This window comes from Pelodiscus sinensis, chromosome 1 (assembly GCF_052426305.1).
Source record: "Pelodiscus sinensis isolate ZL-2025 chromosome 1, ASM5242630v1, whole genome shotgun sequence".
NCBI lineage: Eukaryota > Metazoa > Chordata > Testudines > Trionychidae > Pelodiscus > Pelodiscus sinensis.
Window position 1 is genome coordinate 346,501,699 of NC_143052.1, and position 15,183 is coordinate 346,516,881.

At 44.7% G+C, this 15,183-nt stretch overlaps 1 protein-coding gene across 5 annotated transcripts in view; it reads left to right on the forward strand.

Moving 5' to 3' along the window:
- The first annotated feature begins 922 nt into the window (after positions 1-922).
- Positions 923-15,183, forward strand: part of LOC102463166 (disintegrin and metalloproteinase domain-containing protein 21-like) — a 138,820-nt gene continuing 124,559 nt past the window's right edge. The window contains exons 1-5 of one of the 5 annotated variants that reach the window (XM_025186928.3): positions 930-1,393; positions 1,894-2,007; positions 4,795-4,877; positions 6,937-7,001; positions 10,048-10,126. In XM_025186928.3, the coding sequence (XP_025042713.1) occupies positions 10,049-10,126 (78 nt within the window). In that variant the 5' untranslated portion in view covers positions 930-1,393; positions 1,894-2,007; positions 4,795-4,877; positions 6,937-7,001; position 10,048. Of the gene's footprint in view, positions 1,394-1,466; positions 2,008-4,794; positions 4,878-6,936; positions 7,002-10,047; positions 10,127-15,183 lie in introns of those variants that run through there. The other 4 variants (XR_003090199.3, XM_075919609.2, XM_025186925.3 and 1 more) reach the window with 4 other exon arrangements.

Here is a 15,183-nt window from a genome sequence, read left to right on the forward strand (position 1 = left end):
AGGCAGTTGGTAGGGAAGGGAAGGGGCTGGCGCTGAGGCAGTTGGTAGGGAAGGGAAGGGGCTGGCGCTGAGGCAGTTGGTAAGGAAGGGGAGGGGCTGGCGCTGAGGCACTTGGCAGGGAAGGGGTAGGGCTGGCGCTGAGGCAGTTGGTAGGGAAGGGGAGGGGCTGGCGCTGAGGCAGTTGGTAAGGAAGGGGAGGGGCTGGCGCTGAGGCACTTGGCAGGGAAGGGGTAGGGCTGGCGCTGAGGCAGTTGGTAGGGAAGGGGAGGGGCTGGCGCTGAGGCAGTTGGTAAGGAAGGGGAGGGGCTGGCGCTGAGGCACTTGGCAGGGAAGGGGTGGGGCTGGCGCTGAGGCAGTTGGTAGGGAAGGGGTGGGGCTGGCACTGAGGCACTTGGCAGGGAAGGGGTGGGGCTGGCACTGAGGCAGTTGGCAGGGAAGGGGTGGGGCTGGCACTGAGGCACTTGGCAGGGAAGGGGTGGGGCTGGCACTGAGGCACTTGGCAGGGAAGGGGAGGGGCTGGCAGTGAGGCAGTTGGCAGGTAAGGGGTGGGGCTGGCACTGAGGCAGTTGGCAGGGAAGGGGAGGGGCTGGCGCTGAGGCAGTTGGCAGGGAAGGGGTGGGGCTGGCACTGAGGCAGTTGGTAGGGAAGGGATGGGGCTGGCACTGAGGCAGTTGGTAGGGAAGGGGTGGGGCTGGCACTGAGGCAGTTGGCAGGGAAGGGGTGGGGCTGGCGCTGAGGCAGTTGGCAGGGAAGGGGAGGGGCTGGCGCTGAGGCAGTTGGTAGGGAAGGGGTGGGGCTGGCACTGAGGCAGTTGGTAGGGAAGGGGTGGGGCTGGCAGTGAGGCAGTTGGCAGGGAAGGGGTGGGTCTGGCACTGAGGTAATAGCAGAAAGGATGGGTCTGGCAGTGGAGGAGGGGAGAGCGGGCACTGAGGTTACAGATGCCGCGGGTGAGGGGCTTGCAGTGAGGCAGGTGGGGGGGAGGGAAGCTGTCATTGAGGCAGTGGGAGAGGAGCAGGGCTGTCTCTGAGGTAGTACAACCGGGGTGGGGGGGGGGGTCTGTCAGTGAGGCTGTTGGGTAGGAAGTCTGGCAGTGGGTCTGGCACTGAAGTAATAGAAGCAGAGGGGAAGGTATGGCAGGGAGCCAGTTGGCAGGGAGGGAGGCTGTCACTCAGGCAGCGTGTGGAGGGGTGGGGCTGGCACTGAGGTCACAGAAGCAGAGTGGGCGGGGCTGGCAGGGAGGCAGTTGACAGGAAAAGGCAGGGGTGGGTCTGGCACTAGGGCAGTAGAGCGGAGGGGGAAGGAGGTGTTGTCTCAGCACATCCTTGACTGGTGTCGGAGCTTCAAGGGATGGGGCTGCAGCTCTGGGTCCTGCTTCTGCTGCTGCGGAGCCTAGGTGAGGCAGGGAGTGAATCAGACAGGGATGCCATGGGTGGAGGTGTTTAGGGCTATGCTTGCAGGTCAGGGGGAGCCTGGAGTCAAGGTGTGTGTGAAAGAAAACAAGGCCAGAACAGGGAGGAGAAGCATGACTAGTATGGAGTAGGGGTGAAAGGGAAGACTGGAGGAGGTATGGAAAGGGGTCTGCCAGGTGACATTCAGAGGTGGGCAGTAGGCAAACAGGTGCCAAACCCATTGCATTTTTGGGAGGTTTGGAAGGATTTTTGTGGGAGTGAAGGTAGAAGTGCCAGTACACCGGAGCACCCTCAAACTGGATTCGCTCTACCTGCTCTGGTGCCCATCAAAGGATGGACATGGGAGGGAGGGAGAAGGGCACTGAGGCCTGCCAAGGTGGAGGCAAATTTGTGGAACAAAAAGGAAAAGAGAGAGAGAAACATGCTTGTGTAGCAATGAAGTATATAGTAGGGACCATTAAAATGGGTTTTGATGTGGGAACAGTTTTGGCAGTGGAGCAGGAACCTGGCTCAGCTGATGAAAGCTTGGGCACATGGACACAGGAGAAGAGGAGTGCAGCCTGCTGAAGATGATGCCAGAGTGGTGTAGCAGGAAAGGGTTAGTAACTGTGGGGTAGACAATGGACCTAGATTAGATATTTATGAGGGATGGAACAGGGAGAAGGAAATGAACCTTGCTCCATGGAGTTTTGGAGGGGCTATGCAAAGGAAGGCAGTCCCATTGATAAGGGAATATTTGGGATTGCAGAAAATGGAGGAGAGAATATAGCTCAATAAGGGGATTTGGACCCTGAATAAGGGGGACAAATGTTGATCAGAGGAGAGGTTTGCTGTGAATGGAACAGGGAGTGGGGAGTGTAGCTTACTGAGTGTGGTATTGTCAGCCGACGGTCAGGGCAGTGTGTGTGTGTATGCTTCTGAGAAAAGGTTTAACGTCCGTGTCTTTACTGCTAGGACCGGGGTCCTGTCGCAGAGGGTGGCCAGCAGGCCAACAGACGCCTCGTTATATAGGAAGAGCTTATTACACCTTAGACTTTAGCTGCTAGAACACAGGGGTTCCTTCGCAGAGGGCAGCCTAGGAAAGGCTGAAAAGGTGCCCCAACGGATCTTGTCACCTGGGAGTGACACAGATCCAAACGCCTAAGCTCTCTCTATGTCTGTCCTTTTATGACTGGCTGAAGTTCTTTTAAATTGTGCTTGGTTCTGTTACAGCAACTGAAGGAGTCAGGTTAAAGCTTAAACAGTTACAGGTTTATTAAAAGACTTATAAAAGCATATGGTTACAATGGCTATTGCTCTATTTCTTAAATGCTAACAAATACAGATTTTAAAAATGGTTACAAAGAAAATAAAGATAGAAAATAGAAATAATGGTACTAAGTGACAGCTTAATTTTTAAAGAGCTCTAAGTCTATGTATATATATACTTAAACAAAGGACCACATCTAGGTACAATTTTTACCCCTTTCTGTGCCTCTCGACTCTAGCGTGTCAGGCCAGGGCCGGTCTTTCAATTCCTAGGAAAGACGAATACGAGGTGGGCGTCCTCTTGGAACCTCGGGAGATCAAACACCAAACCCGACCAGCAGATAGATGGTAGATTGACACTCAGAGAAAATGCGCTGCTGGACCTATCTTTATACCCCTGGGGGCCCATATTCTCTTTCTTATCTAAGATGCCGAATTCTACTGGTCCGTTTTGTGGCGCTAGTTCTTACAAGCAAGTTTCAAGTTAATTTACACTTGCAAGAGAGATAACTAAATTGTGAGCACTAGACATTTTTTTACTGGGCGAGAGATTCCTCCCCCCGCGGATGGATGTGTGTTCGTATCAATATGGGTTTGAGTCAAGGGCACTCCTTGGCAGCTTCTTGGTCAGCAATTGGCGTATCTCTGTTTACAGCCATTCACGGTCACACAGCCTGGGCCTTCTGCTCTGTGTGCCCTGTATGCTCTAGGCAAGCAAAAATGGATGTTACAAGGGGGTTCCTGTCTGGCTACAGGTATGCAATAGTAGATACAATGAAATGGGGTCTATTGATGTTGCAGAGCATAGTTGTTCCCATTTAGGGAATGGTTGTGGCTTGCAAGAAGATGGAGGACAGGCAGTGAAAAGAAGTATCCAACATAGGGCTCATTGAAGAGTACAATGCAGCAATGGGAATATGGGGCTAACCATGGTTGAGTGTTGTATGATACAGGAGAGGGACAGAAGAGCAGGGCATAATGTGGGGTGTATTAGAAGAATTAAATTGGATACAATGGGCAAGGTGGACCAGGGAGAGTATACTCTGGTCAAGGGGTTCAGTGTTTGCTTGGAAGAGAGAGCCTACTGATTAAGGAATACAGCATAGGTGGCTGGAAAATCAGGGTGATGGAAAAAGAATGGAAGGGGCCTGATAGCATTGTGTTTGGGTTGGAAAAGAGAACCAAAGGTATAGAAATGCTACTCTGTGTTCTCTCTGTATCTAAGCTGATCAGATAGTTTGGCCGACACTGAATTAAGAAGCGTCAGGAGGTAGCCAAGTTAGACTGTACAGGATAAACTTAAAAACAACAAATAGTCTGGTAGCACTTTATAAACTAACAAAACATGTAGATGGTTTCATTAGCTTTCGTGGGCACAACCCACTTCTTCATACCAGAGTTTTGAGTATAGGATGTGCAGACCCAAAATAAATAGGGGAGGAGGAAGGGGAAAGGAAAAAAAGGAGGGGGTGGGAAACAAGGAGCAGAGGGTATGGAACAGGAAGGCAGAACTGGGAATAGTAAGCACCTGAAGATTGGGTAGTTAAAGCAGATAAGAATCAAAGGCAACAACAGGAACCTACAAGAAAAGCTGTTTCCACCTTCATTGAATGTTAGGTTGATGGTTGATAGTGTCTCAACCAGCCTTCATCAGGATTGAGGCCATTAGCATGAGAATTGAATTCAAGTGGAATGAATGTAATTCTAATGCCTCTCTGTGTATTTGGCTAGTCGAATTGGTTTGTGACAAGACAACCACTTGAAGATCTTTTAAACAGTGATTAGGTAGATTAAAATGTTCCCCAACAGGTTTCTGTATGTTCCCTTTACGTATATCTGATTTATGTCCATTGATTCTATCTCGTAGGGACTATCCAGTTTGTCCAATATATATAGCTGTCATTTGACGGCAGATCAAATTACTGGATGTGCAGTCAAATGATCTTTTGATTTGGTAGCTTAGAAGCAGACTTCATTGTTGTCCTTGGAATTGTTCCTCCTCCTGGAATTGTTCCGCCCGTTGTACTGAGTGATTTCTGTATAAAATGATTTGCAGTGTCAGAATCCAGAAGTACATATTACAGTAATGGTTAACTTATATCCTATTTAACATATTTGAATCTATTTCTCTTTCTAGGCTTTTCTGAGACTTTGAAATTATCTTACTCTGAAGTAATAGTGCCAAGAAAGCTAGAACCAAGGAATGGCATAGATACCAAGGTAGTACTACTTTCCAAGAACTTTGGAATTAATATGCTGAATCAGACTAAGGATCCATGAATCTTGTCTTTGGTAATTTGCAGTACCACATGCTTTAGCAGAGAGTGTAACCACCTCTATAATGAAGTATAAAGCTAAAAATTGTTCCCTAATCTTGAGCTACTAGTGGTTTGGTTCTCCTCTGAGGCACAAGGCTTGATGATCCTTAATGCTGCATTGTTTGTTGTTGCCCGTATAACTGCACCTGACATTTTTCTGAGTGGAACTGGGTCTGCATTAAGAACATTTATCATTTGATAATAGTTAAAGCAAATAGTATTAAAATATTTATCCTCATCACATTCCTGTAAATTAGGAAAGTACCTTGGTGAGCTGGCAAATCCCAATTTTAAATATTAATCATGCCATCATAAAACTATTCTTGTCTGTAGGTGCTGGTAGGTGGAAATAGCCCATTTGTCTGGGCTGATTTAGAACCCCTGAGAAATAGATTTTATTGATAGTCTGTCTTGAATTCCTCATATAGTATTAAGATTATAAGTTCATGCTGTACATCCTTTGAAAGATAACTTTGCTTGATATGTGAGGTATAGACCTTGACCTATGTTTGAATAGTTTATTTAAAATTTGACATTCGTAATATATCTTTTCATTTGAATTATTCTACAAGAATTTTATGAGCCTAGAAAAATGCAAGTCAAGTTTTATGTCCCAAATTTTAAGCAAAAAGTAAAACAAACAAAAAGCCAAAAATGAACTGAGTACTGCAAACTGAATTTCAGCCTTCTATGTTCATGTTTGACTCCCAGGGAACAACTCCCTCCCAAGGGCTGATGTATGCTACCAATGTAGCATGTCGTTTAGGTGTATGAACATAATATTCCCCTGAGTGATGTAAGTTACATCAACTTAAAGCGGTGTCCACTCCATGCCATCATATCTTCTGCTTCTCAGGGTGCAGCTAGATTGCAAGACTATTTTGGGATATTGAAGGTATCCTGAAATAGCTACCTTGCATCCAAAGAATGCGTCTGCTATTTTGAAATAATATTTGAAATAACAGATGTGCTATTTTGGCATCCCTGTAAGCCTCATTCCACGAGGAATAAGGGATGTCTCGAAATAGTACTTTATTTTGAAAGTTGGCGCTGTGTAGACCTGCCAAATTTTGAAATAGCCTATTTCGAAATAAAATCGAAATAACATATGCAATTTGCATAGCGCAAATTGCATATCTTATTTCGAATTTAGAGTGCATTGTAGACATACCCTCACAGAGGTGGACTATTTATACTGACAGGAGAGTGTTCTCCCATCAGCATAGCATGTCTTCATGTAAAATACTACATCAGGGCAGCTGCATCCGTGCAGTTGTGCTGATGTTACATGGTAGAGTAGACATGCCCTGGAATAACGTTCATAATTCTGAAATAACGTAGTGTGCGTCTACACTGCCAGCCTTGATTTTGAAATAATGTCGAGTTGGAGGACTTCTTACTTTGAATCCTGTAATCTTCATTTCATGAGGAGTAAAGGAAGTCAAAGAAAGACTTCAACTGTGTAGACAGTGCAAAAAGCTGAAATAAGCTATTTCGATTTAAGCTACACAATTGATGTAACTCAAGTTGTGTAGCTTATTCCAACTTTAGCCCTGCTGTGTAGACATACCCTAAATGTTTCCCATTTTTGCTAACACTGATTGAGCTACCCCAATTTTAGCAATTCTGGGAAGCCAGCATTTTTCACACTATAATCTAAACTTATTTTGAGCAGGTAAGACTGCTATGGTGTTAAATACTGTTGAGACCATTGAAAATTGGTTTAAATTGTGGATCACAATTCTGTTCATGGTGATGTAGCTGGATTGGTATTGGCAACTTTGGGAAGTATTTTGGAAACTGTACTACTATAGAGTCCTTTGATAAAAGCAGAGAAAAAAATCTTCTCTGAACCCAATCTGAGGAAATGTATTAATACAACTTTTATAAAATGGAATACTCTATAGGGATTGATTGATAGGGAGTACTGCTGATTTATACTTTTTATTTGAATGCTCTAGGAAAAGGTGTCTTATCTAATTAAAGTAGAAGGAAAGCTCCATATTGTTCACCTACTACAGAAAAAGTAAGTGGCTCTTCTCTTCCAAACCTTTCATCTGCTCTTTTTATACCAAAATATGTATACATGGGGCTTTACAGTCGAGTATGAAGACAAAAGCTCCAATCCCCCAGAAGCTGTCAAATTAGATATGGAGAAATAAATGAAGTGGTTAAAAAGTTGAAGATGAGATGCAAAGAAAACTGCACACATATAGGACACATTATTTAGAGCAGTAATAATTAGGAAGAGACAAAAATCCCTGTGTCTTGAAGTTAAAACTACGTTTTCACTATATACTTGATTTCGTGCTTACTAACTTTGCCAAGAGCAAAACAATCCATGTGAATATTTCAGAAGGATTTTAGGTACACTGGACAGTATATCTATATCTATCAGAGTGCATCTGTCTGTGTCTGTCAGCAAGTCCATTTGTTCAAGGACTCCTCCTAAACACTAAGAGCTAGGACCCCCAAATTTGGTAAGAAACTTCCTCTTCTCTTAATTTAAAGCAAGGTCAAGGTTTGGTTGTGCCAGGGCACCTGGAAGCCCCAGGAAAAGAACTGTTTTCTATAACATGGAAAGGGAAGAGCTGCTGTTTGGAGGAACACAATATGAGTGGCACCACTGGGGGCAGCAAGCTTGCAGGAGAGAGCTATCCTGCAAAGTGTCCACTTCAGGCAGCTGTACCACCAAGTGAGTGGCCAGCAGAGATGGTGCTTTGTTATGCCTGCCAACAAATCGCTAAGTATCCTCCCTGCCTGAAACCCTTTCCCTCCTTCTTAACCCTTGGCCACAGCACCAGAGAGGGAAGAAAAAATCCCCTGGCAGCTGTGTGTATGTGTGTGTGGGGGGGGGAGGGGGGAATGTAAGGAGAAAAAGGGTTCCTGGTGGTCAGTGGAGGCTGAGGGGAGAAAAAAGGCCCCTGATGGTGGGGGGCCCTCTGTCAGATGGGACCCCCCCACTCTGAGCCCCTCCTCACACCTAATCCTCACTCTTTCACCCCTTCTGCACTCCCCCCCCCCACACACACACATTCCTGAGGTCATGCCCTGAGTACTGTACCTCCCACATGGCCAATCCCCTGCCTTGAAGAATTGGGGCAATGCCATGTAAGTCTGCTAGTGTTAACTGTATGAGAACTCAGAACAGGAGGCTCTTCTATGAGGTTGTCTGTATCAGTACAAATAAGATTTGTGTCTCCCTGTGTTGCTGAGCTTTTGCAATCTTCTTAAAAAGAGGTCTCTGTGGAGTCCACATCTAGAGTCATTACAGTATCCTTTTGCAATTTTTGTTTACCATTTATTGCTATAAATTATTGTGACAAATTTTTTGTAGTTGCACTCATAACGGGTAAATTCATAGGTCCAGTTATCTCAAGACCATTGCTGGGGAGATATAGAAGCCTTTAATGCATTAGTCTAGCTCCAAGTTGGTGGAGCACTTTCTGTGCAGCTTTGGAACCATGGAAACTGGATTTGTTTTTAGCATGTCAGCTTCAAATTTGCCAACTGCAAGGGCAGGAACTGACAAGTTCAGACAGTGATGGTCCTTCAGTGCTGGAGACCTTGTCAGTAACAGAAAAGCTCCAACTAAACATGCTCCTTTCAGTGATGCAGGTCTCTCAGATCTATCATTTATGAAAAGTTCATACATCTCTCTCTCTCTCTCTCTCTGTGCCATGTCTACCATAATACAGAACTGTGTAATGAGGTGGTCTTAAGTTTAATTAAGAAATGTGTGAATGACACCCAATAGATAAGGCACTGGATTTGGTATTCTATTCCTTATACCACTGGCCCATATGGGAACACTGAATATGTCATTCTGTGTGCGTCTACACAGTAATGTTATTTATAACATAGTCCACGACTACACAACGAGCAGTTATGTCAAAATAATGTTGAGCGGGAGAACTTCTTACTCCGACTCCTGTAACTTTCATTTTATGAGGAGTAGGGGAAGTCAGAGGAAGAGTGCTCTTTCTCAGACTTCCTGCTGTGTAGACTGCACCATACCAGTCATGATTTTATAGACCTCTATCATATCCTCCCTTAGTCTCCTCTTTTCCAAGCTGAAAAGTCCCCGTCTTTTAAATTATTTTCATATGGCACCTGTTTCAAACCCCTAATCATTTCAGGATGTGGTGATACTCAGGCTTTTACTGTGGCCTTGGGTCCCACCAAGTCTAAGTCAGCTCTGGCAACTCCATTATAATGAGGTCACCATAAGCTTGGGAACTATTAGTGCCAGGGGTGCTGAAGCCCCTCCAGGATCCCAGCCTACCATCCAGAGTCCCATTTGCTGATCCCATGTGCTGAGGGCTCTACTGCCAGCTCCCCCATGTGCCAGGTTCCCAGATGCCACTCTGCATACAGGGATTCTGCTGCTAGTCCTGTGTGCCAGCCCCATACCCAGGGTCCCAGCTTTCATCTCATGTGCTGAGAGCTCTGCTTCCTGCCCTATGTGCTGGGGTCCTGCCTGCTGGCCCTGCATGCCAAGGCTTTGCTCTTGACCTCAGCCAGAAGTGAGAGTCAACAGATTCAGCAATCCCACTTTAAAAAATGTTCCCACAAAGTGGTCACCAGTCACTTTGGGGTCTTGGCTTACAGTCAGAGAACTGCTAAACTAAACAATGGCCTGTTACTTAGGGTAGAGCTAGGAGGAGGACCAATCACATAATCCAGGTGTACCATGATCTTCACTGTCCAATAGGCCTGCTGAGTTAAACCTTAATGCTAAAATTCCCCTTTTTGTAAACTATGCCTAAGTGCCAGCTGCTCATATTTGTGTCATTTGGTGTTCTGCTTGTCTCAGACACATCCTCTTGCAATACTTGCTGAATTCCTCTCAAAGCATTTTTAACTAATTTAAGGTAGTTTTGCAGTTTTTAGCTGACAAAAAAACATCACCACTTTAAAAAAATGTTCCTTAACATCAAAACTAGTTATAACCTAAAGACTGACTATCACAAATTTTTTATCAAGCACTATATTGCATGGTCTATATTTGTCGTAAAGGTTCCTTGCTTTTGAATTTTTAATTTTTTAAAAAACAATCTTTTTATTTTCAGAATGTTCTTAGCTCCAGATCTCCCAGTTTTTACTTACAATGAGAAGAATGAGTTGATAACAGAGTACCCATATATACAGGTAAGCATGAGTCATGTGGCCTATAAGATACCATACAGGGTAAAATTAAATTGCCATGCTCTAAAGACTGGATGGATGAAGTTTGTCAGTTTTGATAACGAATTCTTTTGTTTTCAAAGTGGGATATAATTTGAGGAACTTTTCTGTGTAGTGAGACAACCATGTCATGGGCTGAAAGCTGATTCATTTAACCCTATGTATGGTAAATAGACCCCTGGTTAATAAAAACCATTAAAAAAATGAGTGGTCCTGTAGCACCTTAAAGCATGTCCACACTAGGAAATTATTTTGAAATAATTAAATTCGACTTAACTCCTGATTTTAAAAAATCAAAATAATATTTCCCATGGGCTATAGGAAGCCTTGAAATTAGTCTGAGGCAGCCTCCATTAATGTGGATGCACTACCTCGACTTAGAGTTCCAGGAAGCACGGGGGAGTAATTAGTCTGAATTATTCTGGGGAGTAGTTAGTTCAAAACAGCAGCACCACAGCATTCACACTAATGTTATTTCAAAACAACTATTTCAAAATTAGCGTTATTCCCCAAGGAAAGCAGGAGTACAGTTTTCAAAATAAGTGGGCCATTATTTCAAAATAACGAGTTTGGTAGTGAGGATGCTCTGCTTATAAATTCGACTTAAGGGGGGTTATTTCAAAGTAACACCCTAGTGTACACCAGGGCTTAGAGCAGTGGTCCCCAACATGGTGCCCACAGGGGCCATGGCGCCCACAGGGGCATTTCTGTGCGCCCGCCAAGTGCTCGGGGCTTGCCCCTCCCTGGGCACGTGGCGCATGCACGCTGCCAGCCTTAGGCGCGCTGCACATATGCGGCGCCAGCCCCGGGCGCATGGTGCATGGGGAGTGCCGGCCCCAGGCATGTGGCGAATTGGCCGCCTGTGCCCTGGGTGAGTGGCACATGGGGAGCACCAGTCCTGGGAGCACTGTGAATTGGCCGCCCTGGCCTCAGGCACGTGGCAAATTGGCCACCCCGCCCCCAGGCGCATGGCTCTGGGGGGCGCTGGCCCTGGGCGCGGGGCGAATTGGCCTTCTTGCCCCCCGGCGCGCAGCTATGGAGGGTGCCGGCTGTGGGCATGCGGCTCTGGAGGACGCTGGTCCCAGGCTTGCGGTGCTTGGGCGGCCCCGCCCATGGCCACGCAGCGCATGGGGTTGCTGGCCCCAGGCACGTGGCTCATGTGGGTGTGGCGTATGCGCGGTCCCGCCCCCGGAAGCACGACTGTCCCCGCCCTTTGGCGCCCGGCGGGCGAACGGCTCCACCCCCTGGCACCTAGCAGCTCTAAATGGTTGGGGACCACTGGCTTAGAGTCTCTAAGGGTACATCTACACTGCAGGACAAAGTCAGGTTAAGATACGCAACTGCGTAGCTGAAGTCGAAATAGATTAACTCAACTTTTGGCACTGTCTACACATCAGGAAGTCGAAGGAAGAACACTCTTCCTCAACTTCCCTTACACCTTTTGAAATGAGGGTTACAGAAGTCAGAGTAAGAAGCCTGTTATTTTGAAATTATTTCGAAATAACAGGCTTGCTGTGTAAACTCTCATGGCACGTCTACACAGCAGGGGAAAAAGTCGAATTACGCTATGCAACATGTGCTACATCAATTGTGTAGCTTAAGTTAAAATAGCTTAATTCAGCTTTTGGCACTATCTACATAGCAGGAAGTCAAAGGAAGAACACTCTTCCTTCGACTTTCCTTACTCCTCATAAAATGAGGGTTACAGGAGTCAGAGTAAGAAGTCTTCCAGCTCAACATTATTTCAATATAATGGCTTTCAGCGTAGACATACTCTTTATTATTTTGGAATAATGTGGGATATTCCAAAATAATGCTGTTGTGTAGACATACCCACACTTTGTTGGTATGAGTTAACATGAGCTATTTCGAAAAAAGCATGCAGTGTAGACATAGCCTAAGGTGCTACAGGACCATTCATTGTTTTTTATGTTGTTTTTTTTTAAGTTATAGACTAACACAGCTACACCCCTGCTTAATAAGTTAATCTCAGAAGACCTTTGTTCCTTCTGAGGGGATGACACATAAAACAGTTGAATTCTCCTGTTGATTAAGGGTACTTGCTAATTGTGGTACTTCTTCTTAGGTGATGCCAGAACATTTAATATTCTCTCTGTGCCTTCTTCTAGTTCTTCTTTGGCCTTCCTCACTTACACATTTCTACCAATTTCATGGTTAATCATTCTGAGATAAAACGCTGATTTTTAAAAAAATTAATTAGACAAAGAGGTTAGGTCCATCAATTCTTATTAGTCAAGATGGGTAGAAATGGTGTCCCTAGCCTCTGTTTGTCAGAGGCTGGAAATGGATGATAAGAGAGGGATCACTTGATGGTTACCTGTTCTGTTCACTCCTGCTGGGGCATTTGGCATTGGCCACCATTGGAAGACAGTATACAGGCTAGATGGACCTTTGGTCTGACCCTGTTCTTATGTTCTTATAAGAACATAAGAATGGCCGTACTGGGTCAGACCAAAGGTCCATCTAGCCCAGTATCCTGTCTACCAACAGTGGCCAGCACCAGGTGCCCCAGAGAGGGTGGACCGAAGACAATGTTCAAGCGATTTGTCTCCTGCCATCCCTCTCCGGCCTCTGACAAACAGAGGCCAAGGATACCATTTTATCCCCTGGCTAATAGCCTTTTATGGACCTAACCTCCATGAATTTATCCAGCTTCTCTTTAAACTCTATTATAGTCCTAGCCTTCACAGCCTCCTCTGGCAAGGAGTTCCACAGGTTGACTACACGCTTTGTGAAGAAGAACTTTCTTTTATTAGTTTTAAACCTGCTACCCATTAATTTCATTTGGTGTCCTCTAGTTCTTCTATTTAGGGAACTAATAAATAACTTTTCTTTATCCGCCCTCTCCACACCACTCATGATTTTATAGACCTTTATCATATCCCCCCTCAGTCTCCTCTTTTCTAAACTGAAAAGTCCGAGTCGCTTTAACCTCTCCTCATTTGGGACCCGTTCCAAACCCCTAATCATTTTAGTTGCCCTTTTCTGAATCCTTTCCAAGGCCAAAATATCTTTTTTGAGGTGAGGAGACCACATCTGTACACAGTATTCAAGATGTGAGCGTACCATAGTTTTATACAGGGGCAGTAAGATATTCTGGGTCTTATTTTCTATCCCTTTCTTAATAATTCCTAGCATCCTATTTGCCTTTATGACCGCCGCTGCACACTGTGTGGAAGTTTTCAGAGAACTGTCCACGATATCTCCAAGATCTCTTTCCTGATTTGTCATAGCCAAATTAGCCCCCATCATACTGTACGTACAGTTGGGGTTATTTTTCCCAATGTGCATTACTTTACACTTATCCACATTAAATTTCATTTGCCATTTTGTTGCCCAATCACTCAGTTTGGTGAGATCTTCTTGGAGTCCCTCACAGTCTGCTTCTGTCTTGACTATCCTAAACAGTTTTGTGTCATCTGCAAACTTTACTACCTCACTGCTTACCCCTTTCTCCAGATCATTTATGAATAATTTGAAAAGGATTGGTCCCAGGATTGACTCTTGGGGTACACCACTAGTTACCCCTCTCCAATCTGAAAATTTACCATTTATTCCTACCCTTTGTTTCCTGTCTTTTAACCAATTCGCAATCCAAGAAAGGACCTTCCCTCTTATCCCATGGCCATGTAATTTACACAAGAGCCTTTGGTGAGGGACCTTGTCAAAAGCTTTCTGAAAATCCAAGTATACTATATCTACTGGATCCCCCTTGTCCGCATGTTTGTTAACCCCTTCAAAGAACTCTAACAGATTAGTAAAACAGGATTTCCCTTTACAGAAACCATGTTGACTTTTGTCCAATAAATTATGTTCTTCTACATGCTTCACAATTTTATTCTTTACTATTGTTTTGACTAATTTGCCCGGTACTGAAGTTAGACTTACTGGTCTGTAATTGCCAGGATCGCCTCTAGAGCCCTTTTTAAATATTGGTGTCACGTTGGCTACCTTCCAGTCATTATGTACGGAAGCTGATTTAAAGGATAGGTTACAAACCACAGATAATAGCTCAGCAATTTCCCATTTGAGTTCTTTTAGAACCCTTGGATGAATGCCATCCGGTCCCGGAGATTTGTTAACATTAAGTTTTTCTATTTGTTCCAAAACCTCCTCTAATGACACTTCAATCCGGGACAGTTCCTCAGATTCATCACCCACAAAGGACGATGCAGATTCAGGAATCTCCCCAACGTCCTCAGCCGTGAAGACTGAAGCAAAGAAATCATTTAGTTTCTCCGCAATGGCTTTATCGTCCTTGATTGCTCCTTTTATAGCTTGATCATCTAGGGGATCCACAGGTTTTTTAGCAGGCTTCCTGCTTCTAATGTACTTAAAATACATTTTGTTATTTCTTTTTGAGTTTTTGGCTAGCTGTTCCTCAAAATCTTTTTTTGCTTTTCTTATTACATTTTTACACTTGATTTGACAGTGTTTATTTTCCTTTCTATTTATCTCACTAGGATTGGACTTCCACTTCTTAAAAGATACCTTTTTGTCCCTCGCTGCTTCTTTTACATGGTGGTTAAGCCACGGTGACTCTTTTTTAGGTCTCTTGCTATGTTTTTTAATTTGGGGTATACATTTAAATTGGGCCTCTATTATGGTGTCTTTAAAAAGTTTCCATGCAGCTTTCAGGGATTTGGCTCTAGTCACTGTGCCTTTTAATTTATGTTTAACTAACCTCCTCATTTTTGTGTAATTCCCCTTTTTGAAATTAAATGCCAGGGTGCTGGACTGCTGAGGTGTTCTTCCCACCACAGGAATGTTGAATGTTATTATATTATGGTCACTATTCCCAAGCGGTCCAGTAACGGTTATATCCTGGACCTGATCCTGCACTCCACTCAGGACTAAATCGAGAATTGCCTCTCCCCTTATGGGTTCCTGCACTAGCTGCTCCAAGAAGCAGTCATTTAAGCCTTTGAGAAATTTTATCTCCGCTTCTCTTCCTGAGGTGACATGTATCCAGTCAATATGGGGGTAATTAAAATCCCCCA